The sequence below is a fragment of the Oncorhynchus masou genome, chromosome 7, assembly GCF_036934945.1.
Source record: "Oncorhynchus masou masou isolate Uvic2021 chromosome 7, UVic_Omas_1.1, whole genome shotgun sequence".
NCBI classification, from domain to species: domain Eukaryota; kingdom Metazoa; phylum Chordata; class Actinopteri; order Salmoniformes; family Salmonidae; genus Oncorhynchus; species Oncorhynchus masou.
The window spans coordinates 8892369-8919544 of record NC_088218.1 but is presented as its reverse complement, the minus strand read 5'-3'; the positions used below and the strand labels follow the sequence as shown (position 1 = coordinate 8919544).

The following is a 27176-nucleotide window of genomic DNA, read 5'->3' as shown; positions in this document are numbered from 1 at the left end:
CTTCCCCCAGACACGTCACCCTGGTCCTGCCTGAGGGTCCCGCCACCCCAGCTTCCACCTCAGCCTCCACCTCCGCTCAGCCCAGTACCAGACACATCCCTAAACTCACCAATGTGGCCGCAGTCCCCGTTCCCATCCACCTGACCTCCCTCTGTGTTCTTACTACCCTGGAGGAAGAAGAAGGAGGAGGAGGAGGAAGAAGGAGAGGAGGAGGAGGAAGAAGGAGAGGAGGAGGAGGAAGAAGGAGAGGAGGAGGAGGAAGAAGGAGAGGAGGAGGAAGAAGGAGAGGAGGAAGACGGAGAGGAGGAGGTCGGGAAGAAAAAGGAGGTGCATGCTACAGTATCGTCCTCCCTCCTCAAGACGTTCTCCTCTCTGACGCTGACCCCCGAGGTGGCCCCCATGCCACCATGGTGCACTCGCACCAACAGAGCAGGCATGGGCAGCTGGAGGAATGTCAGCCAGCTAACCCCAGCTACCAGCAGGAGGAGTGTCATCCAGCTAACCCCAGCTACCAGCAGGAGGAGTGTCAGCCAGCTAACCCCAGCTACCAGCCTTACCAGGAGAGCCAGTCCAGAGGGAAGAGTGACCGAGACCAGGGGAGGACTGGTAGTGGTGCCGCTGGAGGAGTGAGGGAGTCGGGGTGGACCCAGACCCAGAGAGAGGCTGCTGGAATGGGCAGCATTGGAAGTCGGTGGAAGCTGAATTTTGCTGGGCTTGGCTCTCTTGGTTCCGGAGGGCAGAGGAGGGAAGAAGATGCCCCATGTAGCAGCACTGCCCTCAGGTCCCCTACACTGATCGACCTGGCCCCACCACGGCTGCTGGGGGCCTGGACCGAGAACATTGCCACTGTGCCGACACCCATAGGAGGGGGTGGGGAGGCCTGGACTGGAGATCTGGAGGTCTGCCTGCTGCCCAGAGAACCAGCCTGACTCTCTGCTCTCAGTTAATCTCCCCCCTGTCCATCCCGCCGTCATCCGACCCTCTGAGCCAAAGCCCTCTGACGCGCTCCCCCCTGCCGCACCTCGGCTCACGGGCCACTGACACACCTTCTCCAGACCTAGAAACCTGGACCCTAGATAGTTCTCCCTTCCTCGGTGGCATGCTGTGTGAGTCCAACCCTCCAAATCTACGTGTAGGCCAAACCAGAGGTGGCAGCAACACTGACAGGCACACCCAGAGACCAGGAGGAGCCAGCTCCAGCACAGAACCACTCACCACACTCAACTCCTGGCTCAGCAGTGACAACCTCCCCACCGGAGCTGGCTCCGACTCTGGACAGTGGTCCCTCCTCTCAGAGATCGACATGTCACCACTCCGCAGCGGACTGGTCTTCTCCCCCCTTACCCCCATCTCCACCTCCGACCCCCTCACCTCCAGCTCCTCCCCTACCAGAAGCACCAGAGGCGGCAAGCCAGGCAAGGAGAGACCCAGGGTCTTGGAGACACCGCATTCTCCATATCACAGGCGCAACAGAGACCACAGAGATTATTATGGGAAGATGTAGCAAAAATATATATTTTTTGGCAGCCTATTTTGTCAAGTTCATTGCCTGTTACTTGGGAAATTATTTGATTCGGTTATCTAAGTATTAATTCAAATGTTTATTTTATCAAAGAATTTAGTTAAGATGAATTATGTTTTTTTATTGATAAAATAGGACAGGGCCTCTAAAGCGGAACTAATTTAATGAGGGGTTTTGTTTCAGTGAAAGCAGAGGAATATTTTGACCGCAGGACCGTTCCCAAACTTTGGTATGTGCATTCATTCTCGGGAATGTATTTTTTCTAATAAACTGTTCCCAACCTGAATAATTTCATATAATTTACGTAAATTGAATAAGCACAATTAATGAAAATTATGCTAAATACTTTTTGTCGCGTACTGCATGCATAACGTTACTTTGATACTGGCTTGGCTTGTTGAAAAAAAAATTACTTCCTAAATATTGTCACATGCTAAAGCAAGCTAACATAAACGTTGCATAAAGCGATTTGGCTACGTTTTCTATTTACCATTTGCATTACATTAGTTTGCTCACTAACCTCTGAAATATGCGCTGTAAAATAATGGCATTTGCTAGAAATACCAAGTATTCCCGAAAACAACCTCCTTACATATCCCCAACCACCTCAAGTTGCTGCTAGTGGTCGGCTCATATAGATGGTGTGTGATTATGCGGTTAGGACAGCAGCGTCTAACACGTTTTAACAGATCTGTGTCCAGACTGAGTCTCGTACTTTAACGTGGCTGATTTAGCGACTCACTGACTCCATCCAACCAGTGTCAGAGTAAGCGAACAGAGACGTTGCCATTATATGACTTGTGCTTCTGTCAAGTGATGACAAGCAGATGATGCCTTTACTATAAGACAGCAATGTGCATGATCCTAGATAACCACAGCCTTTCATGGTTGTAGTTCATTCACAAGACAGGGGAAATATGACAACCTCGTTGATGGGAGTAATGTCTCATCATCTCTCTAGGTGGTTGGTGCTGGCCTGGTGATAGTCTGCCATGGAGAGAGATGGGAGTAATGTTACATTATCTATCTAGGTGGTTGGCCTGGTGATAGTCTGCCATGGAGAGAGATGGGAGTAATGTTACATCATCTCTCTAGGTGGTTGGTGCTGGCCTGGTGATAGTCTGCCATGGAGAGAGATGGGAGTAATGTTACATCATCTCTCTAGGTGGTTGGTGCTGGCCTGGTGATAGTCTGCCATGGAGAGAGATGGGAGTAATGTTACATCATCTCTCTATCTAGGTGGTGCTGGCCTGGTGATATCCTGGTGATGGAGAGAGATGGGAGTAATGTTACATCATCTATCTAGGTGGTTGGCCTGGTGATAGTCATGGAGAGAGATGGGGGTAATGTTACATCATCTATCTAGGTGGTTGGCCTGGTGCCATGGAGAGAGATGGGAGTAATGTTACATCATCTCTCTAGGTGGTTGGCCTGGTGATAGTCTGCCATGGAGAGAGATGGGAGTAATGTTACATCATCTATCTAGGTGGTTGGTGCTGGCCTGGTGATAGTCTGCCATGGAGAGAGATGGGAGTAATGTTACATCATCTCTCTAGGTGGTTGGTGCTGGCCTGGTGATAGTCTGCCATGGAGAGAGATGGGAGTAATGTTACATCATCTCTCTAGGTGGTTGGTGCTGGCCTGGTGATAGTCTGCCATGGAGAGAGATGGGAGTAATGTTACATCATCTCTCTAGGTGGTTGGTGCTGGCCTGGTGATAGTCTGCCATGGAGAGAGATGGGAGTAATGTTACATCATCTCTCTAGGTGGTTGGTGCTGGCCTGGTGATAGTCTGCCATGGAGAGAGATGAGTAATGTTACATCATCTATCTAGGTGGTTGGTGCTGGCCTGGTGATAGTCTGCCATGGAGAGGGATGGGAGTAATGTTACATCATCTATCTAGGTGGTTGGTGCTGGCCTGGTGATAGTCTGCCATGGAGAGGGATGGGAGTAATGTTACATCATCTATCTAGGTGGTTGGTACTGGCCTGGTGATAGTCTGCCATGGAGAGGGATGGGAGTAATGTTACATCATCATCATGGTGATAGTCTCATGGAGAGGATGGTTGGTACTGGCCTGGTGATAGTCTGCCATGGAGAGGGATGGGAGTAATGTTACATCATCTCTCTAGGTGGTTGGTGCTGGCCTGGTGATAGTCTGCCATGGAGAGAGATGCAGTTGATGGGGTTCTGCTGGACTGTCCCTGGGTACCAGTGTGTATCAGTGGGTCTCAGCTCCTGGCAAAGACCTGGTTTGGGGACACAGCGTACCGCATCCTGCTCACGGACCTGCACTCTGTGTGGGAGGAGGAGATGGACACCAGGGCCATCCAGGACAGAGCTCAGGCAAGGAGGACACACACATATATGTGCACACACACACACACAAATTAAAGTACAGTTCAACAGCTTTTGAAAAAATGTCCTCTCTGTCATAACAGGAGCTGAACAGGCGATTGCGGGCTCCTGTCCACGCCTTCTTCTCTCACATGTGTGAGGTGGCTCGCCCCTGTCTGTCTGGACGGGTGGAGGACGAGGGTGCGCTTCAGTTCTCCCTCAACCACCACGGCGGGGACATCAACCTGAGGTTGAAGAGTGAGCTGGCTGGGGTGCCTTTCTACTGGGAATTCCACTGCACCCCAGCCCCTGTGGCTTTGGTACGATCTATAGACTCAACTGAACACCAACTCTATACTCAACTTTCACTGAACGTTTGTGTGTGTTTGTGTGTTTATATGCAAGCCCCAGTTTGTGTGTGTGTGTGTGTGTCTGTGTCTGTGTCTGTGTGTGTGTGTGTGTGTGTGTGTGTGTGTGTGTGTGTGTGTGTGTGTGTGTGCGCGCGCTCCATGACTAATGGTTGTGTAATGTGTATTGGTGTGTTCTATCAGGTGTGCAGTCAGCTTGTGCGCCCCCTGTTGTTGATGAGCAGGTTACTGCAGAGACAGGTGGGCCAACTGGGAGCTCTGCTGGCCAGGAAAGACACTGAGCTCCAAGACTACAGGGACAATGGGGCAGTGCTGAGCAGAGGTAGGCTCTACGTGCAGAGAAACAAAAATACACTCATTTAACACAACATACACACCTGTTCCTCTCGTTGGTGTGTGTGTTTTGCAGAGCGATTGCAGACAGAGTTGTTTGAGGAACAAAGCTACAGAGAGAACTTCCTGACACAGGTAAGTTTCATAGTCGCAATCTCAGGCATACTGAACATGCATAGTTAGGAGGAATATATTACTGGGAAAGAGAAAGCCTGGCAAGAGCCGCCTTTGAATACTCAGCTTAGTAAGTAAGCCACAATAAACCAGGTTTCTGCTGCAATATTTTGTCTCTCTCTCTCTGGGCGTGGCCTTCCATAACTAGACGTCATTAATAACCTTGTTCTTCTACTTATTGGATGGTTGTCTGTCCTTGTTTTATCCAGTGATCACTGACAGAGTAAGGTGTCCACACTTTTGTAAATGACCGTTATTTTTATAATGAAGTTCTAATTGAACCTTTATCGAGACCTGAAAGACAATGGGGTGTTCAGGCTTTAAAGGAAATGCTTTGTTTGCACAAGGCACCCATTGTGCTCAGCTGCATGGCATCCTGGGTCGTCCAGTGAGGACTGGGTTCTTGCTCAGCCAACTGCTGAATGTAGTTTGTTCTGTTCTAGGGGCATTATAGCCATGAGGTGGTTGGTGGGAGGTGCTGGGTTTGGCTGGATCATGGCCAAGTCCACTTCCCGTTGGGTTAAAGCCAGGTAAAGAGGCTTGGAGGACACGATGCGCTCTTGTATCTCCATATTGGCCTCGATGGCCTCTTCAGGGGAGAAGGGGCTGATAAACCTCTTCCTGCTGCCCCCCTCGGTCATCACCTTGGCACGAGGGCGGCATAGTTACCGGATCATCATGTGACTGACGATTATGGATGAAGACCGTCATGAAAATAAAATAACTGTCATAACCTATAAAAACATTATGGAAGGAACAGCTGACTGAAGACGGGACGGATGGGCATTCATTGAGTCTGTTTCTACGGTTACATGGACTCTTTACAGCGTAAGGAGACTTTGTTGCTCTTTGCTGTAGCAAACAAGGCTTTGGTTGCCTAGGCAACGCCCCACTTCCTGCAGCACATGCAGGAGTGGAGGAGAGAAGAAAATGTGCATCTTTTAAAATAAAAAAAATAATTAAAACATTTTGCTATTCAAACGAGTATAACGCTGACCGCGGTCGTTATGAAGACCAATAACCGTCATCCCAAACTCCATGACCGTCACAGCTCTCTGCACTTATGATGGGTCCGCTCAGGAAAATCTACTTTCTTAGACGATCGTCTTGCACTCCGTCATCCAGATTATATAGATTTACGCTCCTCTTGTGCGTAGTCTCCTTGCTCTTACCCCCCCAAAATGCTACCCTCCCTTGTTATTGGTCATTTGAAGAGGATAGCATGTTTTTGGAGGGTATAATTTTGCCTCTAACGTTCTGTCATTATTCACGATTATGCGCAATCATGGTAGCATCAACATTACTGTTGAAGTGTGAGAAACATTCTATTCTTATTTCCAATCAATGTGACTCCAAAATGACACAATACATTATTCAACATTCAGTTCCTATTCCCAACCAACTGCAAAGGCATCGAACAAGTTTGTAAAGTCACAAGAACGATGTGGTCATTGTGTGCTAGGAATATGTGACCAAATACTAAATGTTTGAATACTTTAATACACTATAGGTGCATTGTTTTACAAATACATCTGACACCTTCAAATGGAGGGACGAGATACACAAAGTGCTTTCATTTCTAATCTAAACGGTTACAGGTCCATGGAAATACCTCCGGATAAAAGTTGACTTTGTGTCCTGTCGCCTCATAGGAAACATGCTGGAAGAGAGTAGAAAGTTGTAGCTGTCTAAATAAATACGCCGGAGAGTGTGTGTGCAGTCAGGTCCCAAATGATTGGCCCCCTTGATAAAGAGGAGCAAAAAAGTTTATAAGATATATAGCTGATTATGCAAACACACATTTAGATCATTTGTTTGTTCAAAAGTGTTTTATTGTAAGAATATAGCTTGAATACTTCCTATTTATGCTCAAAATAAATTGTCTGAATTGCTATTGTGTTAACAGTAGTAGAGGGATCCATGCAGTTGATGTGTGTGTTTGTTTGGTGCCCTGGTAGTTTGATGAGCCTGTGTTTTAGTTAGTGTGTTTCAGTTTGACTGTGTGGTAGGATGTGGAATTTCTCAGTCTGCTGCTCCATTGACCCCCGTCCCTGACCTGTGTGTGTGTTTTGGCATTTCGAAGTGTCCTGGGGAATGTAGAGATGGATTTTTGTCTGAACTCTGCAGTGTGAAACAGGAGGCAGGCAGGGTCCACTCTCCCTCCCTCCTGTCCCGTACGGAGGGTAGTGGGTACTCGTCCTCCTTCCTGACCCCGATGAGGCCCTCTGCCTTGGGCTCGGACCTTACTGTAGTAAGCCTCCCTGGAGGTTTGGGGAAATGCTCATCTGGACATGGCCCATAAAGAGAATGGCAATGCATGCAGGGGAACGTGGCCTTTCGTCCTCTCAGATCAAAGTACACACACCTCACACCCTTCTTCTCCCGGCCATGGCAAATTCCACTGAGCACCGACAGACCGCCACGGACCAAAGTCCAAACTGAAAATAAGTGCCTGGAAAAATTTCACTGCGAAGTGTCAAGGCAACACACACACTGGAGAGGGAGGTGGCGTCCGTGGCCAGCCATTCCTTTGGGCTCATGGCCTAACCAGTAGACAGATGGGTGGAGGAGGTGGCGCTAGGCGAGGAGCTGTGGCATGTGTGTGTAGTATTTATCTATAGGAGGTGGTGTCTCCGTTTGCATTTCCCCCTCTGGGAAGACTCTCTGTGTACCTTTGTGTCCGTCTGTCTCTCCTGGTGTCTTGCTGTTCATCTTCCCTCTTAAGTCGGCTCTGTTTTAGCCTCCAGCCTTCAGCTCGTTGGGCAATACTAGGATCTGTTTTAGCCTCCAGCCTTCAGCTCGTTGGGCAATACTAGGATCTGTTTTAGCCTCCAGCCTTCAGCTCGTTGGGCAATACTAGGATCTATTTTAGCCTCCAGCCTTCAGCTCGTTGGGCAATACTAGGATCTGTTTTAGCCTCCAGCCTTCAGCTCGTTGGGCAATACTAGGATCTGTTTTAGCCTTCAGTTCGTTGGGCAATACAAGGATCTGTTTTAGCCTTCAGCTCGTAGGGCAATACTAGGATCTGTTTTAGCCTTCAGCTCGTTGGGCAATACTAGGATCTGTTTCTGCCTTCAGCTCGTTGGGCAATACTAGGATCTGTTTTAGCCTTCAGCTCGTTGGGCAATACTAGGATCTGTTTTAGCCTCCAGCCTTCAGCTCGTAGGGCAATACTGGGATCTGTTTTAGCCTATAGCCTTCAGCTCGTTGGGCAATACTGGGATTTGTTTTAGCCTCCAGCCTTCAGCTCGTTGGGCAATACTGGGATCTGTTTTAGCCTATAGCCTTCAGCTCGTAGGGCAATACTGGGATCTGTTTTAGCCTATAGCCTTCAGCTTGTTGGGCAATACTGGGATCTGTTTTAGCCTCCAGCCTTCAGCTCGTAGGGCAATACTGGGAGCTCGTAGGGCAATACTAGGATCTGTTTTTGCCTTCAGCTCGTTGGGCAATACTAGGATCTGTTTTAGCCTCCAGCCTTCAGCTCGTAGGGCAATACTGGGATCTGTTTTAGCCTCCAGCCTTCAGCTCGTAGGGCAATACTGGGATCTGTTTTAGCCTCCAGCCTTCGGCTCGTAAGACTATACTGGGATCTGTTTTAGCCTCCAGCCTTCGGCTCGTAAGACTATACTGGGATCTGTTTTAGCCTCCAGCCTTCAGCTCAATACTGGGATCTGTTTTAGCCTCCAGCCTTCAGCTCAATACTGGGATCTGTTTTAGCCTTACTGGGATCTGTTTTAGCCTCCAGCCTTCAGCTCAATACTGGGATCTGTTTTAGCCTCCAGCCTTCAGCTCAATACTGGGATCTGTTTTAGCCTCCAGCCTTCAGCTCAATACTGGGATCTGTTTTAGCCTCCAGCCTTGGGCTCGTAAGACTATACTGGGAACCCAGGCCCAGATAATGCCCCCTTCACCTCTGCTCACCGCAGTCAACACGGCACCTGCCTTTTGATGGTGACTCTTACTCAATGGCTACTGAAAGATGCCTTTATCTGTGGGCAAACACATTTAGAATGACATATCTGGCCTTCAAAGTGGTGAGCAGGGGTTATTTTTGGAGAATGATTTTCCTGCAAATGAAAGGGGGGAGAGAGGAAGGACTTCTCTGTTTGTCGACAGACCTGGGTTCAAGTAGCATTTGAAGTCGTTCAAATTACTTGCACTCTGCTTGATTGAGCTTGCCTACCAATGGAATGGTCCCAAAAGTGCAAACGCTACCCATTCGGGCAGGCTCAGGGAACCGCTCAAAGTAGTTCTAATACTATTTGAACCCAGGTGTGGTTTGTACCTTCCTTCACTCCACCCCTCCTCTCATCCCACCACTGGGGATTCCTGTTGCCGTCCTCTTCCACTGTAGACTAGACCTCCTGGAAAGGAGGATGAGAGAGATGTGCAGATGAAAGGAGGGGAAGAGAAAGTCAACCCAGGTACCTTCCTAGCTTTCCATTGGAGCCCCCTCATCACCCCACAGTAACACCCCACCCACCACAGGTCAACATTGACATGGAGGTTGGAATTAGACTACCCGTCCACTGTCACACACACACACACAGTGTCCTGGGTTCATCTGGAATCTAGATGCCCATTTCTGGTGTGAAGGTGGAGGGGCCCAGAGTGACAGTGTTGTGGTGAAAAACTCTTCTGTCCTTTTTTTAGATCACACTAATCTCCATCTGGGCTTTTGTCGTTTTCACCTGTTTTTGACCCGTTTTGGGGCTAATTTGTCACCGCTTGTGGATCTGGCCTGGCAAGGGGCGTGTCTGTTTGTCCACACTGGGCCGGGTAATGACGCATGGTTTTGGTTTCAGAGGGGAGGGTGTGTCGTTGAGTGTTCCTTTTTGTGTGTGACCAGTCCGCAGCAGTGATGCATGCCTTGGGGTTTTGGTGCTGAGTGGAGAAAAACATTGTGACTGAGTGAAAGAGGGGAGGGACATGTTCCCTGTGGTCTACCTCACGCTCCATACCCCACACCCCTCCCCCTACTCCCCCATGCTGGATAGGAACAGGCGGGTCAGATCAGGGGAGGGGGAGTGGAGCGTTTACAGTAGCCCCCTAACACTGTGAGTTAACATGTTAGTCTATCTGTAGTGCTGTGGATTTGGTTCTCCCTGGGGGTCTATGGGTTGGGGGTCGGGGAGAAGTCTGGAAGCAGGGGATGTGGGGAGCTACTGCGGGTTTGAGGTTAGCGTCTCCCCCTTGGTTATTCAGGGGCTCCATCCGCCAGAGGCTGTCATCACCTCTGGACTTCAGATCTGGCTCTGCTGCTCCTGTCATCTCCCTTTATGTAGATGTCATGTATCTTCTGTCTTCATTGAACAGAGAGAGAGTTTGTGTCAAAGGGCAGCAGGCCCTATTTAAACCTATGCAGACAGTGTAGACCTGTGTGTTGGAGGCTGCAGCATTACCGCTAGACCAGCCACCTGTGTGAACTGTCATACAGCTCCTGTCTAGATCAGTCCAAGCACTGCTAGATAGATAGAGGCTGTTTTGAGATCAGTGGCTGAGCTGATGCCATGGTTCTATGCTCTGGTCATCCTCTCTTGCATTCCTCTCCATGTCTTTCTCTCATTCACCTCTCTCCTCTTCTCCCCCCCTCTCCCTCTCGCTCTCTCTCCCTCCCCCCACGCTCTCTCTCTCCCTCCCCCCACGCTCTCTCTCTCCCTCCCCCCACGCTCTCTCTCCCTCTTATCCTCCCCCCCCTCCTCCCCCTTGCTCTCTCCCCCCCCCCCCCTTTCCTCCTCTCCTCCATGCCCCTATCTCTCTCCCCCCTCTCTCTCTCTCCCTCTTCCCTCTTCTCCCCCTCTCTCTCTCTCTCTCTCTCTGCCCCCCACCCCTTTTCCTCCTCTATCTACCCCCCCCTCATCTCTCCCCTTCTCTTCTCCCCCTCTATCTCTCTCCCCTCTTCTCTCTCCTCTCCCCCCCCTCTCTCTCTCCCTCTCCCCTCTCTCTCTCCCTCCCCCCTCTCTCTCTCCCCCTTCTTCTCCCTCCTCTCTCTCCTCTCCCCTCTTCCCTCTCCCCCTCTTCTCCCCCTCTCTCTCTCTCTCTCTCTCTCCTGTATGGTAAATCATGCGGTCTTTTAAACCCTTATCACCCCTGAGGAATTTCTGCTCTGTGACTGTAGGTAGGGCTCCCCTAACTCTACAGTCAGTTGGACCCTCCTGTTGCCCTGTTCTACCCAGTCAGTTGGACCAGCTCCTGTTGCCCTGTTCTACCAGACAGTCAGTTCCCTCCTGCCCTGTTCTACCAGACAGTCAGTTGGACCCCTGTTGCCCTCTACCAGACAGTCAGTTGGACCCTCCTGTTGCCCTGTTCTACCCTCTCTCTCAGTCAGTTGGACCCTCCTGTTGCCCTGTTCTCCCCTCTTCTCTCTGCCCTGTTCTACCCCAGTCAGTTGGACCAGCTCCTGTTGCCTGTTCCTCTCAGTCAGTTCTCCTGTTGCCCTGTTCTACCAGACTCAGTCAGTTGGACCAGCTCCAGTTCTCTCTGTTGCCCTGTTCTACCCTCAGTTGGACCAGCTCCTTGTTCTACCAGACCCCTGTTCTCTCTCTCTCTCCTGTATGGTAAATCATTGACAGCGGTCTTTCTAAACAGGAGTGGACCTTATCACACATGGCTGAGGAATTCCTGCTCTGTGTGACTGTAGGTAGGGCTCCCTATAAACTAACAGCAATACAGTCAGTTGGACCAGCTCCTGTTGCCCTGTTCTACCAGACAGTCAGTTGGACCAGCTCCTGTTGCCCTGTTCTACCAGACAGTCAGTTGGACCAGCTCCTGTTGCCCTGTTCTACCAGACAGTCAGTTGGACCAGCTCCTGTTGCCCTGTTCTACCAGACAGTCAGTTGGACCAGCTCCTGTTGCCTTGTTCTACCAGACAGTCAGTTGGACCAGCTCCTGTTGCCCTGTTCTACCAGACAGTCAGTTGGACCAGCTCCTGTTGCCCTGTTCTACCAGACAGTCAGTTGGACCAGCTCCTGTTGCCTTGTTCTACCAGACAGTCAGTTGGACCAGCTCCTGTTGCCCTGTTCTACCAGACAGTCAGTTGGACCAGCTCCTTTAGGGCCTTGTTTTGACCAGACAGTCAGTTGGACCAGCTCCTGTTGTTTTTACCAGACAGTCATTTGTACCAGCTTCAGTTTGTTCTACCAGACAGTCAGTTGGACCAAATCCTGTGTTCTACAAAGTCAGTTGGACCAGCTCCTGATGCCCTGTTCTACCAGACAATCAGTTGGACCAGCTCCTCTTGCCCTGTTCTACCAGACAGTCAGTGGACCAGTGTGTTTGCCCTGTTCTACCAGACAGTCAGTTGGTGAGCTCCAGTTGTTGAATCAAATCAGAAGTCAGTTGGACCAGCTTTGTTGCCTTGTTCTACCAGACATCAGTTGGATATCTCCTGTTGCCCTGTTCTACCAGACAAGTTGGACCAGCTCCTGTTGCCTTGTTCAAACAGCAAGCAATGCAGTTGGAAGCTCCAGTTGCCCTGTTCTACCAAAAAGTCAGTTGGAGAAAGGGTTTGTTTTGAGGGAAGGGTTTTTTGTAGTTTTTAGAGGTATATTTGTATGCTTCAGTTTGTTATGTAGGTATAAAATACTGTGACAAACTTAGCCCTGATGGGTGGATTTACCCTAAGTGAGGTAAGTCTTTCTTCTGGCTGTGCCGTTGGAGTTTGATTATAACAGTGGCCAAGATGTTCAAATGTTCATAAATGACCAGCATGGTCGAATAATAATAAGGCAGAACAGTTGAAACTGGAGCAGCAGCACGGCCAGGTGGACTGGGGACAGCAAGGGGTCATCATGTCAGGTAGTCCTGGGGCATGGTCCTAGGGCTCAGGTCCTCCCGAGAAAGGCCAAAGAGGAAGAAATTAGAGAGGAAGCATAAGTGGGGTGGCCAGTCCTCTTCTGGCTGTGCCAGGTGGAGATTATAACAGAACATGGCCAAGATGTTCAAATGTTCATAAATGATCAGCATGGTCGAATAATAATGAGGCAGAACAGTTGAAACTGGAGCAGCAGCACGGCCAGGTGGACTGGGGACAGCAAGGGGTCATCATGTCAGGTAGTCCTGGGGCATGGTCCTAGGGCTCAGGTCCTCCAAGAGAGAGAAGGAGAGAATTAGAGAACGCACACTTAGATTTACACAGGACACCGAATTGGACAGGAGAAGTACTCCAGATATAACAAACTGACCCCAGCCCCCCGACACAAACTACTGCAGCATAAATACTGGAGGCTGAGACAGGAGGGGTCAGGAGACACTGTGGCCCCATCCGAGGACACCCCCGGACAGGGCCAAACAGGAAGGATATAACCCCACCCACTTTGCCAAAGCACAGCCCTCACACCACGAGAGGGATATCTTGAACCCTTGCCTGGGATGATGCAATAGCTGGCGTTCACTGCTCCAGTACTGTCTAGAACTATTAGAGGGTATCAGTGACTCATATTCCTTTTGACCAATGCACGAACCCCTTGGGAAAAAGTGGAGGTGAAATTTCTATCTGGCAACCCGGTGGTTAATAACTCAGGTGATACCTGGCAACCCGGTGGTTAATAACTCAGGTGATACCTGGCAACCCGGTGGTTAATAACTCAGGTGATACCTGGCAACCCGGTGGTTAATAACTCAGGTGATACCTGGCAACCCTGTGGTTAATAACTCAGGTGATACCTGGCAACCCGGTGGTTAATAACTCAGGTGATACCTGGCGACCCTGTGGGTTGAATAGCACCCCCTTGTGCTCGGGAGACCCCACTGCTCCCAGGCGCTTACAGCTGGACCAGTGTCCCACAGCTGAGTGCTGACTTTCTTTGGTATCAGGTTGGGTGCGAAGGTGTCCATCTCTGTCATTTGATTGGGTGATGTAATGACTGAAACAAACACACTTGAAGTGACTGGCTGCTGTCTGTCAGTGGATCCTGCTGGTTCGCTGATGTTTTATTGACAGCAGGTGATAAAGCGGAGACTGGTTTAAGTGCTGGACGTACTCTTCATGGAACTTCATGCCCACCCCTCCCTCACTAGGGGGGTGGGGGGGCTTGTGTCCCCAGGGGAGGCCTCTGCACAGGCCTCTGGTGGTAATGGAACCCCAGGCTCTGGGCTGGGCCTCCATAATCATTCCTAACTGATAAGCATGTAAAGTCCCTAATAACCATCCTGGACTGGAGGCCAACTGGTAGGCCAGGACCAGACAAGGAGAGATCAACAGAAAGGGAAAGAGAGATGAGAGAAGATCTTTATAATATCCTTCTTTCTTCTCTTCCCTCCCCTCTTCCCTAATAGAGAAAGGACAGAGAGAGTGGCTGCAGTCCAAACATGTTATTTGTACCCCCTCAGCCCTCGCGCTAGCCACTTTCCCTCGGGGGAACCCCCGTCAGAACCGGATGCAGTTTGATTGCCATCTCAAATGGAGGTCCAGTTCACTAACGTTGCCCCCTCTGCCCTCCATTTAGCTGGAGAGAGTGAGTGAAGAACTTTCATCACTTTTGGGGTTGATATGACCCACAATTCAATGCAAACTGTAGCCATGTGTCAAATTCTGGTGGCCGCGAAGTGTCAAATTTAATCAACACATTTTCGCCGTGTCAGACAAACTTACGACGCTAGCTTGGTGAAAAATATATATACTGTGGATGACATTGATTTTTAGCGTTGACAAATTGTCTTAGTCTCGTAGTGAGGAGCCCATAAAACGTAGCTAGCTACATAAACACATTTTGGGGAATTCTGAAATTTATTGGAATACATGACCATACTATAAAACTAGCTTGCCAGCTATGGGGAACTAGCTACCTGACAGGAGTGCTAGTGATCTACGTTAGCTTGCTAGGTACAGTATATTAATAGCTTTAGGTTGGTTGTTTTTTAAATCAACTTGAAGATTTCCACCTAGGACGTTGCCTCTCCGAACATCACTCTCGATCGCTTGGGCAAGGGACATTTTAAGGTTCACTGGGATGTGACGATGTAAAACGTCATTCAAGGACTGAGGGGTTAGGGGCCGAGGGCCGTCTACTTTGAGTTTGGACTGCAGCCAGTGTTTACATCACGTGTCTGAGGGTTGCTGGGATCTGTGTAGCGCTGGGCCGGCAGCCCATCCCGATGTCTTGTGGGACGCCACACTGGGCCGTCTAGAACCAGGCCCGCCAGCTGAAGGGGCAGTGAGAGGGAGCCGGCCAGGCCACAATGGCCCTAATTACAGGCCCCGAGGCAGGGGAGAGCCCTGTGGAAACTGTGTGCAAGTGGAGGGATGGAAGAAGGAGAAAAGGAGACAAGAGGAAGGATCTTTCTCAATTAATCTTTCCTCGATCCCTTGCATCCTCTACCCTTGCCTCCTCCTCTAAACCATTGGAGAGGCTCTGAGGGGAGGGACCTTGGATATTCAGTTCGATGTGTTCTTCATTGTTGCCTGTGATCAGAGGTTGTCTTTCCTGATTCACCATGTAGAATCTTGGACAGCTGTCGGTGATGGCTTTCTACATTTAACCCTTCTACCTCACCATGTCTGTTTATAGGGACAAGGCCTGGGGTTTATGTGTGTTTCTACCTCACCATGTCTGTTTATAGGGACAAGGCCTGGGGTTTATGTGTGTTTCTACCTCACCATGTCTGTTTATAGGGACAAGGCCTGGGGTTTGTGTGTGTTTGTACCTCTGTACCTCACCATGTCTGTTTTTAGGGACAAGGCCTGGGGCTTTGGGGTGTTTGTACCTCTGTACCTCACCATGTGTCTGTTTTTAGGGACAAGGCCTGGGGTTTTGGGGTGTTTGTACCTCACCATGTCTGTTTTTAGGGACAAGACCTGGGGTTTGTGTGTTTGTACCTCACCATGTGTCTGTTTTTAGGGATGTGGTTAGAGCATTGGACCAGTAATCATAAAGGTTCCTGGATGGAATCCTAGAGCTGACAAGGTAAAAATCTGTCGTTCTGCCCCTGAGCAAGGCAATTAACCCACTGTTCCCCGGGCGCCGAAGTCGTGGATGTCGATTAAGGCAGCCCCCCGCACCTCTCTGTTGCAGGGGTGCTTGTCCTTTTGGAAGGTTCTCCCATCTCCACAGAGGAACTCTGGAGCTCTGTCAGAGTGATCATCGGGTTATTGGTCCCCTCCCTGACCAAGGCCCTAATCTCCCGATTGCTCAGTTTTTATGTGTGTGTGTATGTATATAGAGTATTTTTGTCTGTAATGTCTTTTTCGTTATGTCAGACCCCAGGAAGACTAGCTGTCATCATTGGCGTCGGCTAATGGGGATCCTTATAAAATCCTAAATCCCCTCCAGAGGTCTGACCCCCTCTCCTCCTGTCAGTTGTCCCAGAGAGAGGGAGTGATGTGGGGAAGCCTCTCCTCAGTCTCCTGGCTCCTCTCCTGGCCTGAGAGAAAGAAAGAGGGTGCGAGTAGTTGACTGGGCAGAGAGGGAGAAAGAGGGTGAGAGTAGTTGACTGGGAAGAGAGGGAGAAAGAGGGTGAGAGTAGTTGACTGGGGAGAAGAGGGTGAGAGGGAGAAAGAGGGTGAGAGTAGTTGACTGGGAAGAGAGGGAGAAAGAGGGTGAGAGTAGTTGACTGGGAAGAGGGAGAAAGAGGGTGAGAGTAGTTGACAGAGGGAGAAAGAGGGTGAGAGGGAGAAAGAGGTTGACTGAGAGTAGTTGAGAAAGAGAGGTTGGAGGGAGAGTAGTAGTTGACTGGGGAGAAGAGGGTGAGAGGGAGAAAGAGGGTGAGTAGTTGACTGGGCAGAGAGGGAGAAAGAGGGTGAGAGGGAGAAAGGGGGTGAGAGTAGTTGACTGGGGAGGAGAGGGTGAGTAGTTGACTGGGAAGAGAGGGAGAAAGAGGGTGAGATGGAGAAAGAGGGTGAGAGTAGTTGACTGGGGAGAAAGAGGTTGAGAGGGAGAAAGAGGTTGAGAGGGAGAAAGAGGGTGAGAGTAGTTGACTGGGAAGAGAGAGAGAACGAGGTTGAGAGGGAGAAAGAGGGTGAGAGTAGTTGACTGGGAAGAGGGGAAAGAGGTTGAGAGGGAGAAAGAGGGTGAGAGTAGTTGACTGGGAAGAGGGAGAAAGAGGGTGAGAGGGAGAAAGAGGGTGAGAGTAGTTGACTGGGAAGAGAGGGAGAAAGAGGTTGAGAGGGAGAAAGAGGGTGAGAGTAGTTGACTGGGAAGAGAGGGAGAAAGAGGGTGAGAGGGAGAAAGAGGGTGAGGGGGAGAAAGAAGGTGAGTGTAGTTGACTAGGAAGAGGGGGAAAGAGGGTGAGAGTAGTTGACTAGGGAGAGGGGGAAAGAGGGTGAGAGGGAGAAAGAGGGTGAGAGTAGTTGACTGGGAAGAGGGAGAAAGAGGGTGAGTGGGAGAGAGGGTGAGAGTAGTTGACTGGGTAGAGGGAGAAAGAGGGTGAGAGTAGTTGACTGGGAATAGAGGGAGAAAGAGGTTGAGTAGTTGACTGGGAATAGAGGGAGAAAGAGGTTGAGAGGGAGAAAGAGGTTGAGAGGGAGAAAGAGGTTGAGGGGGAGAAAGAGGGTGAGGGGGAGAAAGAGGGTGAGAGTAGTTGACTGGATAGAGGGAGAAAGAGGTTGAGAGGGAGAAAGAGGTTGAGAGGGAGAAAGAGGGGAAGGGGGAGAAAGAGGGTGAGAGTAGTTGACTGTGAAGAGGGAGAAAGAGGGTGAGAGTAGTTGACAGGGGAGAAGAGGGTGAGAGGGAGAAAGAGGGTGAGAGTAGTTGAGAGGGTGAGTAGTTGACTGGGTTGAGAGGGAGAAAAGGTTGAGAGGGAGTAGTTGACTAGAGGGAGAAAAGAGGTTGAGAGTAGTTGACTGGAATAGAGGGAGAAAGAGGTTGAGAGGGAGAAAGAGGGTGAGAGTAGTTGACTGGGTAGAGAGGGAGAAAGAGGGTGAGAGTAGTTGACTGGGAATAGAGGGAGAAAGAGGTTGAGAGGGAGAAAGAGGTTGAGAGGGAGAAAGAGGGGAAGGGGGAGAAAGAGGGTGAGAGTAGTTGACTGGGTAGAGAGGGAGAAAGAGGGTGAGAGTAGTTGACTGGAAGAGAGGGAGAAAGAGGGTGAGAGTAGTTGACAGGAAGAGGGAGAGAGAGTTGACAGGGAGAAAGAGGGTGAGAGTAGTTGACTGGGAAGAGGGAGAAAGAGGGTGAGAGGGAGTTGAGTAGGAAAGAGAGGGAGAAAGAGGGTGAGAGGGAGTAGTTGAGGGTGAGGGGGGAAGAGAGTTGACTGGATAGAGGAAAGAGGTTGAGAGGGAGAAAGAGGGAAGAGAGGGAGAAAGAGGGTGAGAGTAGTTGACTGGGAAGAGGGGAGAAAGAGGGTGAGAGTAGTTGACTGGGTAGAGAGGGAGAAGAGGTTGAGAGGGAGAAAGAGGGTGATAGTAGCTGACTGGGAAGAGAGGGAGAAAGAGGGTGAGAGTAGTTGACTGGGAAGAGAGGGAGAAAGAGGGTGAGAGTAGTTGACTGGGAAGAGAGGGGAAGAGAGAGGGAGAAAGGGTGAGAGTAGTTGACTGGGAAGAGAGGGAGAAAGAGGGTGAGAGTAGTTGACTGGGAAGGTTGAGAGGGAGAAAGAGGGTGAGAGTAGTTGACTGGGAAGAGAGGGAGAAAGAGGGTGAGAGTAGTTGACTGGGAAGAGAGGGAGAAAGAGGGTGAGAGTAGTTGACAGGGAAGAGAGGGAGAAAGAGGGTGAGAGTAGTTGACAGGGAAGAGAGGGAGGGAAAGAGGGTGAGAGTGGTTGACTGGAAGAGAGGGAGAAAGAGGGTGAGAGTAGTTGACAGGGAAGAGAGGGAGAAAGAGGGTGAGAGGGAGAAAGAGGGTGAGAGTAGTTGACTGGGAAGAGAGGGAGAAAGAGGGTGAGAGTAGTTGACAGTAGAGAGGGAGTTAGTAGTGTTGTTCCTGTTAGGGGTCAGTGGTTCCTGACTAGGGGTCAGTGGTTCCTGACTAGGGTGTAGGGGTCAGTGGTTCCTGACTAGGGTGTAGGGGTCAGTGGTTCCTGACTAGGGTGTAGGGGTCAGTGGTTACTGACTAGGGTGTCTGGGTTAGGGGTTAGTGGTTATTGACTAGGGTGTAGGGGTCAGTGGTTCCTGACTAGGGTGTAGGGGTCAGTGGTTCCTGACTAGGGTGTAGGGGTCAGTGGTTCCTGACTAGGGTGTAGGGGTCAGTGGTTCCTGACTAGGGTGTAGGGGTTAGAGGTAGGGGCCAGTTTAGGATCCAGCATCAGTGTTTTTACTATAGATCAGGTGAGGCCTCAGCAGTCTGTACCAGGGTTCCATGAAGGTCGTTCAGCACCAATCCCCACTACTCAACACCGGCCTAGAGACTGGTCTATCTCAGAAAATAACACCGGCCTAGAGACTGGTCTATCTCAGAAAACAACACCGGCTAAACTCAGAGCTGTTTACCCACTAGTAATAGAGGGAAATGTCAACATCCCTCACCCTCCTTCTACTCATCCTTCCCTGTTTTTCTTTGGTCAGGCCGCGCGGCAGTGATTGGCTAAGGTGCCAGAATGGATTATGGATGGCCAGCAGTCTTAACAACCCTACAGAGGGCAGGGTTCAGATTTGTGAGGGTGCAACTAAAGGAACTTGACTGGCGTGCATCCCATTGACAGTCCGATGAGGGTAAACTGACCCTAACCTCAATCAAATCCCTAACACAGGTGAGCTCACCAAAGCAGTAGCTCCTCCCCTGTCTCCGTACTGCAGGACTTTGGTCTGTTATGACAGCGGCAGGCCACTCAGTCTGGTGGAGGCCACAGGAAAGTTCCAGATGAATATTATTAACTGTGAGGTAGAGAGGTGGTTGAACCACGGTAGTCTATTTAAACTGACCTTTGTTTTGTTAACTCTTTATGCCATTCTTTCCCTTGTTATGGGTTTAAGAGTTTATCGTCCAGGAGGGATGATCTAGGTTCATGCCCTTATTCATTATGCTTTAAAAGGCTAATCTGATCCTAAAACAACCCTCCTACTCCGAGACGCAGGCCCAATACATTGGACATACTTTTGAGAATGCTTTACACTTGCCGGTTTAAAGGGACGATCCCAAGTGGCCTAGTTACAGCGCTGACTTGGATGTAATCCATTGTAAGGGGAAATGGCACCGCTGGCCGCCCCCACCACCATTATTGGTTTTGTTGCCAAGGCGACGTCGCGCAGCATGGTAAAGATATTGGTGTGCATATTGTGAACAATGATGTCTGATTAAAAAAAATGTTTAAAGTCTTTGTTCTTTGCAGTAACTTGTTTGTTGTTGTAACATCACAAGCGGACGAAGCAGTTTCACCTTGTTTTACTGTTACTGTCCATCAAGGATCCTCAAACAACTTGACAGAAAAGGAGCAAATTTGCCAGAACAGGTGTGCATGCCAAATGTTTTCCAGAAGAGGTGTGCATGCCAAATGTTTTCCAGAAGAGGTGTGCATGCCAAGTGTTTTCCAGAAGAGGTGTGCATGCCAAGTGTTTTCCAGAAGAGGTGTGCATGCCAAATGTTTTCCAGAACAGGTGTGCATGCCAAGTGTTTTCCAGAAGAGGTGTGCATGCCAAATGTTTTCCAGAAGAGGTGTGCATGCCAAATGTTTTCCAGAAGAGGTGTGCATGCCAAATGTTTTCCAGAACAAGTGTGCATGCCAAATGTTTTCCAGAACAGGTGTGCATGCCAAATGTTTTCCAGAACAGGTGTGCATGCCAAATGTTTTCCAGAAGAGGTGTGCATGCCAAATGTTTTCCAGAACAGGTGTGCATGCCAAATGTTTTCCAGAACAGGTGTGCATGCCACATGTTTTCCAGAAGAGGTGTGCATGCCAACTGTTTTCCAGATGAGGTGTGCATGCCAAATGTTTTCCAGAAGAGGTGTGCATGCCACGTGTTTTCCAGAAGAGGTGTGCATGCCAAATGTTTTCCAGAAGAGGTGTGCATGCCACGAGTTTTCCAGAAGAGGTGTGCATGCCAAATGTTTTCCAGAAGAGGTGTGCATGCCAAGTGTTTTCCAGAACAGGTGTGCATGCCAAATGTTTTCCAGAAGAGGTGTGCATGCCACGAGTTTTCCAGAAGAGGTGTGCATGCCAAATGTTTTCCAGAAGAGGTGTGCATGCCACGAGTTTTCCAGAAGAGGTGTGCATGCCACGAGTTTTCCAGAAGAGGTGTGCATGCCAAATGTTTTCCAGAAGAGGTGTGCATGCCAAATGTTTTCCGATGTGTCCTACAGGAGAAGGTTGGGACAAAATGGGAAAACAGCAAGTTCCCACATTTCACAAGGCACTGTAGTCACAGAAATTGAATGCAATAAACACTTATTTAGACTGAAATGCAGTGGTTTGTGTGGAACACAGCAAAGGGAGAACATTGATAGAAGTGTGGGAGAAAAGACCAGGGCCAAATGATAGCATGAATGATAAAATGGATGAAAACCGGAGGTTGAATGATAACAACATTGCGTGGAAAGAAAGATGACCGTGAAAACGAAGGTGCGGAACAGAAAATGAGATGATGGAGAGCGGAGAAGAGAAGGGTGGCTCTGCTCCTTTTCTATGGAGCCGCTGCTCCTCCACACATTGGTTGCTCTGTGCCCAAAGGGGAACTAAAGCCTGACCAGAGCATACATTTATTTTTACGATATTTAAACAAACAAAAAACTAAAATAAATCAATGCAGACCTCTAAACCTGACCAAGTATGTTTAGGAGCCCCTCTCACTGACAGCAGTGCGAGACCACCAATTTCTCCCCGTCAATATTTGAACAGCTAATTCAGAGTTTGTCCTCTCCGTTTGACTGAAAAAAGCGAGTGAAAGAGTAGAATGAATAGTGTGTATGTGCTGTATGAGTTTAGTATGTTATCTGTCTTGACTTGTAGTTGGTTGTGGCGTCAACATGTGTGTGTGTGTGTGTGTGTACACACACACACACACACACAACAGTGCAGTACGGTGTTGCAGCAGCTTATATAGACCTACCGAAGTTTCCTGTCTCCTGTAGTGTTGTTCCTGTTTCCTGTCTTCTGTAGTGTTGTTCCTGTTTCCTGTAGTGTTGTTCCTGTTTCCTGTCTCCTGTAGTGTTGTTCCTGTTTCCGGTCTCCTGTAGTGTTGTTCCTGTTTCCGGTCTCTTGTAGTGTTGTTCCTGTTTCCGGTCTCTTGTAGTGTTGTTCCTGTTTCCGGTCTCCTGTAGTGTTGTTCCGGTCTCCTGTAGTGTTGTTCCTGTCTCCTGTAGTGTTGTTCCTGTCTCCTGTAGTGTTGTTCCTGTCTCCTGTAGTGTTGTTCCTGTCTCCTGTAGTGTTGTTCCTGTCTCCTGTAGTGTTGTTCCTGTCTCCTGTAGTGTTGTTCCTGTAGTGTTGTTCCTGTCTCCTGTAGTGTTGTTCCTGTTCCTGTCTCCTGTAGTGTTGTTCCTGTCTCCTGTAGTGTTGTTCCTGTCTCCTGTAGTGTTGTTCCTGTAGTGTTGACCCTTATCAGGCCTTCAGCCTTTCCTGTCTCCTGTAGTGTTGTTGTTCCTGTTCCTGTCTCTCCTGTAGTGTTGTTCCTGTCTCCTGTAGTGTTGTTCCTGTCTCCTGTAGTGTTGTTCCTGTAGTGTTGTTCCTGTCTCCTGTAGTGTTGTTCCTGTTTGCTAGTCTCTACCTTGTGCCAGAGCTGCTAGAAAAACTGCTTTCATTAGACCCTTATCAGGCCTTCAGCCTTCAGTCACTCCTCCAGACCTCTACCATGTAACTGACTGGGAAAATACTTCAGTCACTCCTCCAGACCTCTACCATGTGACTGACTGGGGAAAGCCTTCAGTCACTCCTCCAGACCTCTACCATGTAACTGACTGGGAAAATACTTCAGTCACTCCTCCAGACCTCTACCATGTGACTGACTTCAGTCACTCCTCCAGACCTCTACCATGTAACTGACTGGGGAAAGACTTCAGTCACTCCTCCAGACCTCTACCATGTGACTGACTGGGGAAAGACTTCAGTCACTCCTCCAGACCTCTACCATGTAACTGACTGGGGAAAGACTTCAGTCACTCCTCCAGACCTCTACCATGTGACTGACTGGGGAAAGACTTCAGTCACTCCTCCAGACCTCTCCTGTGACTGACAGACTTCAGTCACTCCTCTACCATGTGACTGACTGGGGAAAGACTTCAGTCACTCCTCTACCATGTGACTGACTGGGGAAAGACTTCAGTCACTCCTCCAGACCTCTACCATGTGACTGACTGGGGAAAGACTTCAGTCACTCCTCCAGACCTCTACCATGTGACTGACTGGGGAAAGACTTCAGTCACTCCTCCAGACCTCTACCATGTGATGACTGGGGAAACTGACTCCTCCAGACCTCTGGGGAAAGACTTCAGTCACTCCTCCAGACCTCTACCATGTGACTGACTGGGGAAAGACTTCAGTCACTCCTCCAGACCTCTACCATGTGACTGACTGGGGAAAGACTTCAGTCACTCCTCTACCATGTGACTGACTGGGGAAAGACTTCAGTCACTCCTCTACCATGTGACTGACTGGGGAAAGACTTCAGTCACTCCTCCAGACCTCTACCATGTAACTGACTGGGGAAATACTTCAGTCACTCCTCCAGACCTCTACCATGTGACTGACTGGGGAAAGACTTCAGTCACTCCTCCAGACCTCTACCATGTGACTGACTGGGGAAAGACTTCAGTCACTCCTCCAGACCTCTACCATGTAACTGACCGGGGAAAGACTTCAGTCACTCCTCCAGACCTCTACCATGTGACTGACTGGGGAAAGACTTCAGTCACTCCTCCAGACCTCTACCATGTGACTGACTGGGGAAAGACTTCAGTCACTCCTCCAGACCTCTACCATGTGACTGACCAGGGAAAGACTTCAGTCACTCCTCCAGACCTCTACCATGTGACTGACTGGGGAAAGCAGGCCACCAGGCAGGAGGCTGGCTGATTGACTGACTGACAGACACACTCACTGCAGGACATAGTCTTTCCATAGCATTCATTTATTCTCTCTAAATCATTTAGTGTAGTTTTCTCTCTCCACCTCTCACTCGTTCCCTCATACTGTTTCTCTCCCTCTCTGATAGCTTGGTGTTTGCTGAGGTCCCAGGTTATTTCTGGTCACTTCCCTCTGCTTCCTGTACTCTTATTTTTCTTTCATTTAATCCCCTCAAAATATAGTGTGCAGGAAAATATTAATATAAATGTATATTTATGGAAAGATAGGCAACAGTTTTGACATTAGTTGGATTTGTCATAGTTTTCTCCCTTTCCCATTCTCTCTCTCTCTCTCTCTCTCTCTCTCTCTCTCTCCCTCAGACTGTGCCACAGGTATGTGTGAGGCAGGGCTGTCTGGGGTTTGACTCTGAGCTGCAGGAGCTCTACTCAGCCGTCACGTCCTACGGCAACACCAACGCCCGCAAACGTAAGATCTCTGAGAGACACGCCCCCGAAGAGGACGAATCCACCACAGAGGACCGTGACCCTAACCACGCCGCCAGCGGCACACAGCCCCCAGGTCTGACCTCTTCTCATTGGTCATATAATCTTTCTAATCCCATCCCATTTTGCCATCACCTCTGTGGCCCAAGGCCTCAGATTAGGACCTGTAGGATCGCATGTCCTACCAACACACTCTCTCTCACACAGACACCACACACACATTCTATAAGAGATCACCAGGGGGAGGGATGAAGTACTTATATTCTGTCCCAGACATTTCTGTAATCTAGCTAAACAACATCAATCACCCAAACACTTCACTTCTCCTGCTAGTGCTGCTTTTAACAGGACGACTGGCGTGGGAAAGTTGGAGTCTCAAGCGGTTTGATACTTTTGTTGCAACGTTAATAAATGTGTTGCAACGTTGCAGCTCATACCAAGGCTGCCTTGGCCAGGACAGCTCAGCTCAGCTCGGCTCAATGGTGTGAAAATGGGTTTTAGTGTCTGATTATGGCCACTATAGGTGTGAATTGGTGGTTTGTTTGTTCCCTACAGGAGAGGAGGTGAACCATGGGCTGGACCAGGGGGATAGAGCCAGAACCACAGACTCAGAGACACCTAATGAAGAAAAGGTCTGGTCAACTCCGCAATGATTCTGATTTACCAATAATAATGAATTAATCAATCCGATTTATTGATAAGCCCTTTTACAGCAGCAGATGTCACTAAGGCTGCGTTTACACAGGCAGCCCAATTGTGATTTTTTTTTTCTTCACTAATTGGTATTTTGAGCAATCTAATCAGCTGTATTGCCAATAATTGGGCAAAAGATCAGAATTGGGCTGTCTGTGTAAACGCCGCCTAAGGGCTGTACGGTAACCCAGCCTCGACGCCTCTCCCTCAGACTGAAGGCTATAATGTAACCATAATATCCTTACCTTGTTTCTAACACGTCTGTTGCCGTCCTCACAGACTACAGTTCCCATGGCTACTGCCGCAGATCGGCCCTCTGCCCGACCCAAGAAGAAGAAAGCTAAGGGGCTTTTTGGATGACCCCGGAACCTGTAGGGCACCAAACACTATGGAGACTGTCTGCGACTACGTCCCAAATGACACGGTCAAAAGTAGTGCACTATGTAGGGGATGGGGTGTCATTTGGGATGCCGTCTATGAGCACTACCACCTTACTTCATGTGACATGTTTTTCAAGTACTCATCTACGGAGATGTCCTTTTTTTTAAATATATATATATTTTTTAAATCATTAAATAATTAGATATGCATGTTTTTCCTTGGCTGTTTCATTGTTTGATGGATGTGTATTTTTTTAATTGTCTAAATAAATAAAGTGTGACAATTTAGGGCGTCTTATCAATATAAGAGTTAGATGTGGATCAATGACTGTGTTTAGATCTGCATTTTTGGAACATCATGAATTACTCGTTTCAACTTCTGGGCAGAATGGAGTTGTCCTGTAATGGCAGTAATGTACCACGCTCTCGTACCAGCCTGCATCTCGTCCAACCACAGGGCTAGTTGATGCTCCAGACGCCTTATCCTTATTGGATGGTTAGCAGTGTGTTGGCAATTCATTCTTATTTCTTTCGAGAGAGAATGAGATATTGACTCAAGGTGTTGTAGAATGCTTGGAATGCTATTGAAGTCCTGTTCAATCATTGGTCGAGGACTTGGCTTGTTTTGAAAAGTCAGCGCTGTTAGAACAGTGTCATAGCTCAGTCAGAATGCATATTTATCCCAATAAGGTGTCAGTCGCTCTACAGAAGAGACACTAAATGTCTGAAATGCCTGACGTAAGAGCCCACATTGTCTCAAATGGATGTTACACTATATATACAAAAGTATGTGGACACCCCTTCAAATTAGTGGATTCGGCTATTTCAGCCACAACCGTTTCTGATGGAGGTATGAAATCGAGCACACAGCCATGTAGTCTCCATAGACAAACATTGGCAGTAGAATGGCCTTCCTGAAGAGCTCAGTGACTTTCAACGTGGCACTGTCATAGGATGCCACCTTTCCAACAAGTCAGTTTGTCAAATGTCTGCCCTGCTAGAGCTGCCCCGGTCAACTGTAAGTGCTGTTATTGTGAAGTGGAAACGTCTTGGAGTAACAACAGCTCAGCCAGGAAGTGGTAGGCCCCACAAGCTCACAGAACAGGACCGCTGAAGCGCGTAGGGTGTAAATTTGTCTGTCCTCATTTGCAACGTTCACCACCGAGTTCTAAACTGCCTCTGGAAGCAACGTCAGAACTGTTCGTTGGGAGCTTCATGAAATGGGTTTCCACGGCCGAGCAGCCGCACACAAGCCTAAGATCACCATGCGTAATGCCAAGTGTCTGCTGGAGGGGTGTAAAGCTCGCCGCCACTGGACTGGGGGACAGTGCTACCTGACTGAATGCATAGCGCTAACTGTAATGTTTGGTGGAGGAGGAATAATGGTCTGTAGCTATTTTTCATGGTTCAGGCTAGGCCCCTTTAGTTCCAGTGAAGGGAATTCTTAACCCTACAGCATACAATGACATTCTAGACCATTATGCGCTTCCAACTTTTTGGCAACAGTTTTTGGGAAGGTCCTTTCCTGTTTCAGTATGACAATGCCCATGTGCACAAAGAGGTTCATACAGAAATGGTTGGCGAGGTTGGTGTGGATGAACTTGACTGGCCTGCACAGAGCCCTGACCTCAACCCCATCGAACACCTTTGGGATGAATTGGAACGCTGACTGCGAGCCGAGCCTGATCGCCTAACATCAGTGCCCGGCCTCACTAATGCTCTTGTGGCTGAATGGAAGCAAATCCCTGCAGCAATGTTCCAGCATCTAGTAGAAAGCCCTCCCAGAAGAGTGGAAGCTGTTATAGCAGCATAGGGGTGACCACAGTGAGGGTGCAGGAGTCATTGACGGGTTTGGGATGTCCTGACTGTCTCCCTTAATGAAATCGGACATGCATGCGGCAATTACCGCGCTTCTTACTGAGGGCGATTCAATTATGTTCGCATTAACAATATTCTGGAGGAGGGGGGGGGCGCGTCTTTCACCAGGTTATGAGTTCAAGATAATCA

General features: G+C 49.1%; 1 protein-coding gene across 1 annotated transcript; it reads left to right on the top strand.

Moving 5' to 3' along the window:
• Nucleotides 1-1685: 1685 nt before the first annotated feature.
• nhej1 (nonhomologous end-joining factor 1) lies at nucleotides 1686-25377 on the top strand. The gene is made up of 8 exons (XM_064970271.1): nucleotides 1686-1751; nucleotides 3656-3869; nucleotides 3965-4180; nucleotides 4412-4550; nucleotides 4638-4696; nucleotides 23974-24172; nucleotides 24652-24728; nucleotides 25069-25377. Exons 2-8 carry the CDS (start codon nucleotides 3687-3689, stop codon nucleotides 25147-25149), a joined length of 954 nt encoding a protein of 317 aa, XP_064826343.1. The 5' UTR covers nucleotides 1686-1751; nucleotides 3656-3686; the 3' UTR covers nucleotides 25150-25377.
• Nucleotides 25378-27176: the final 1799 nt, after the last annotated feature.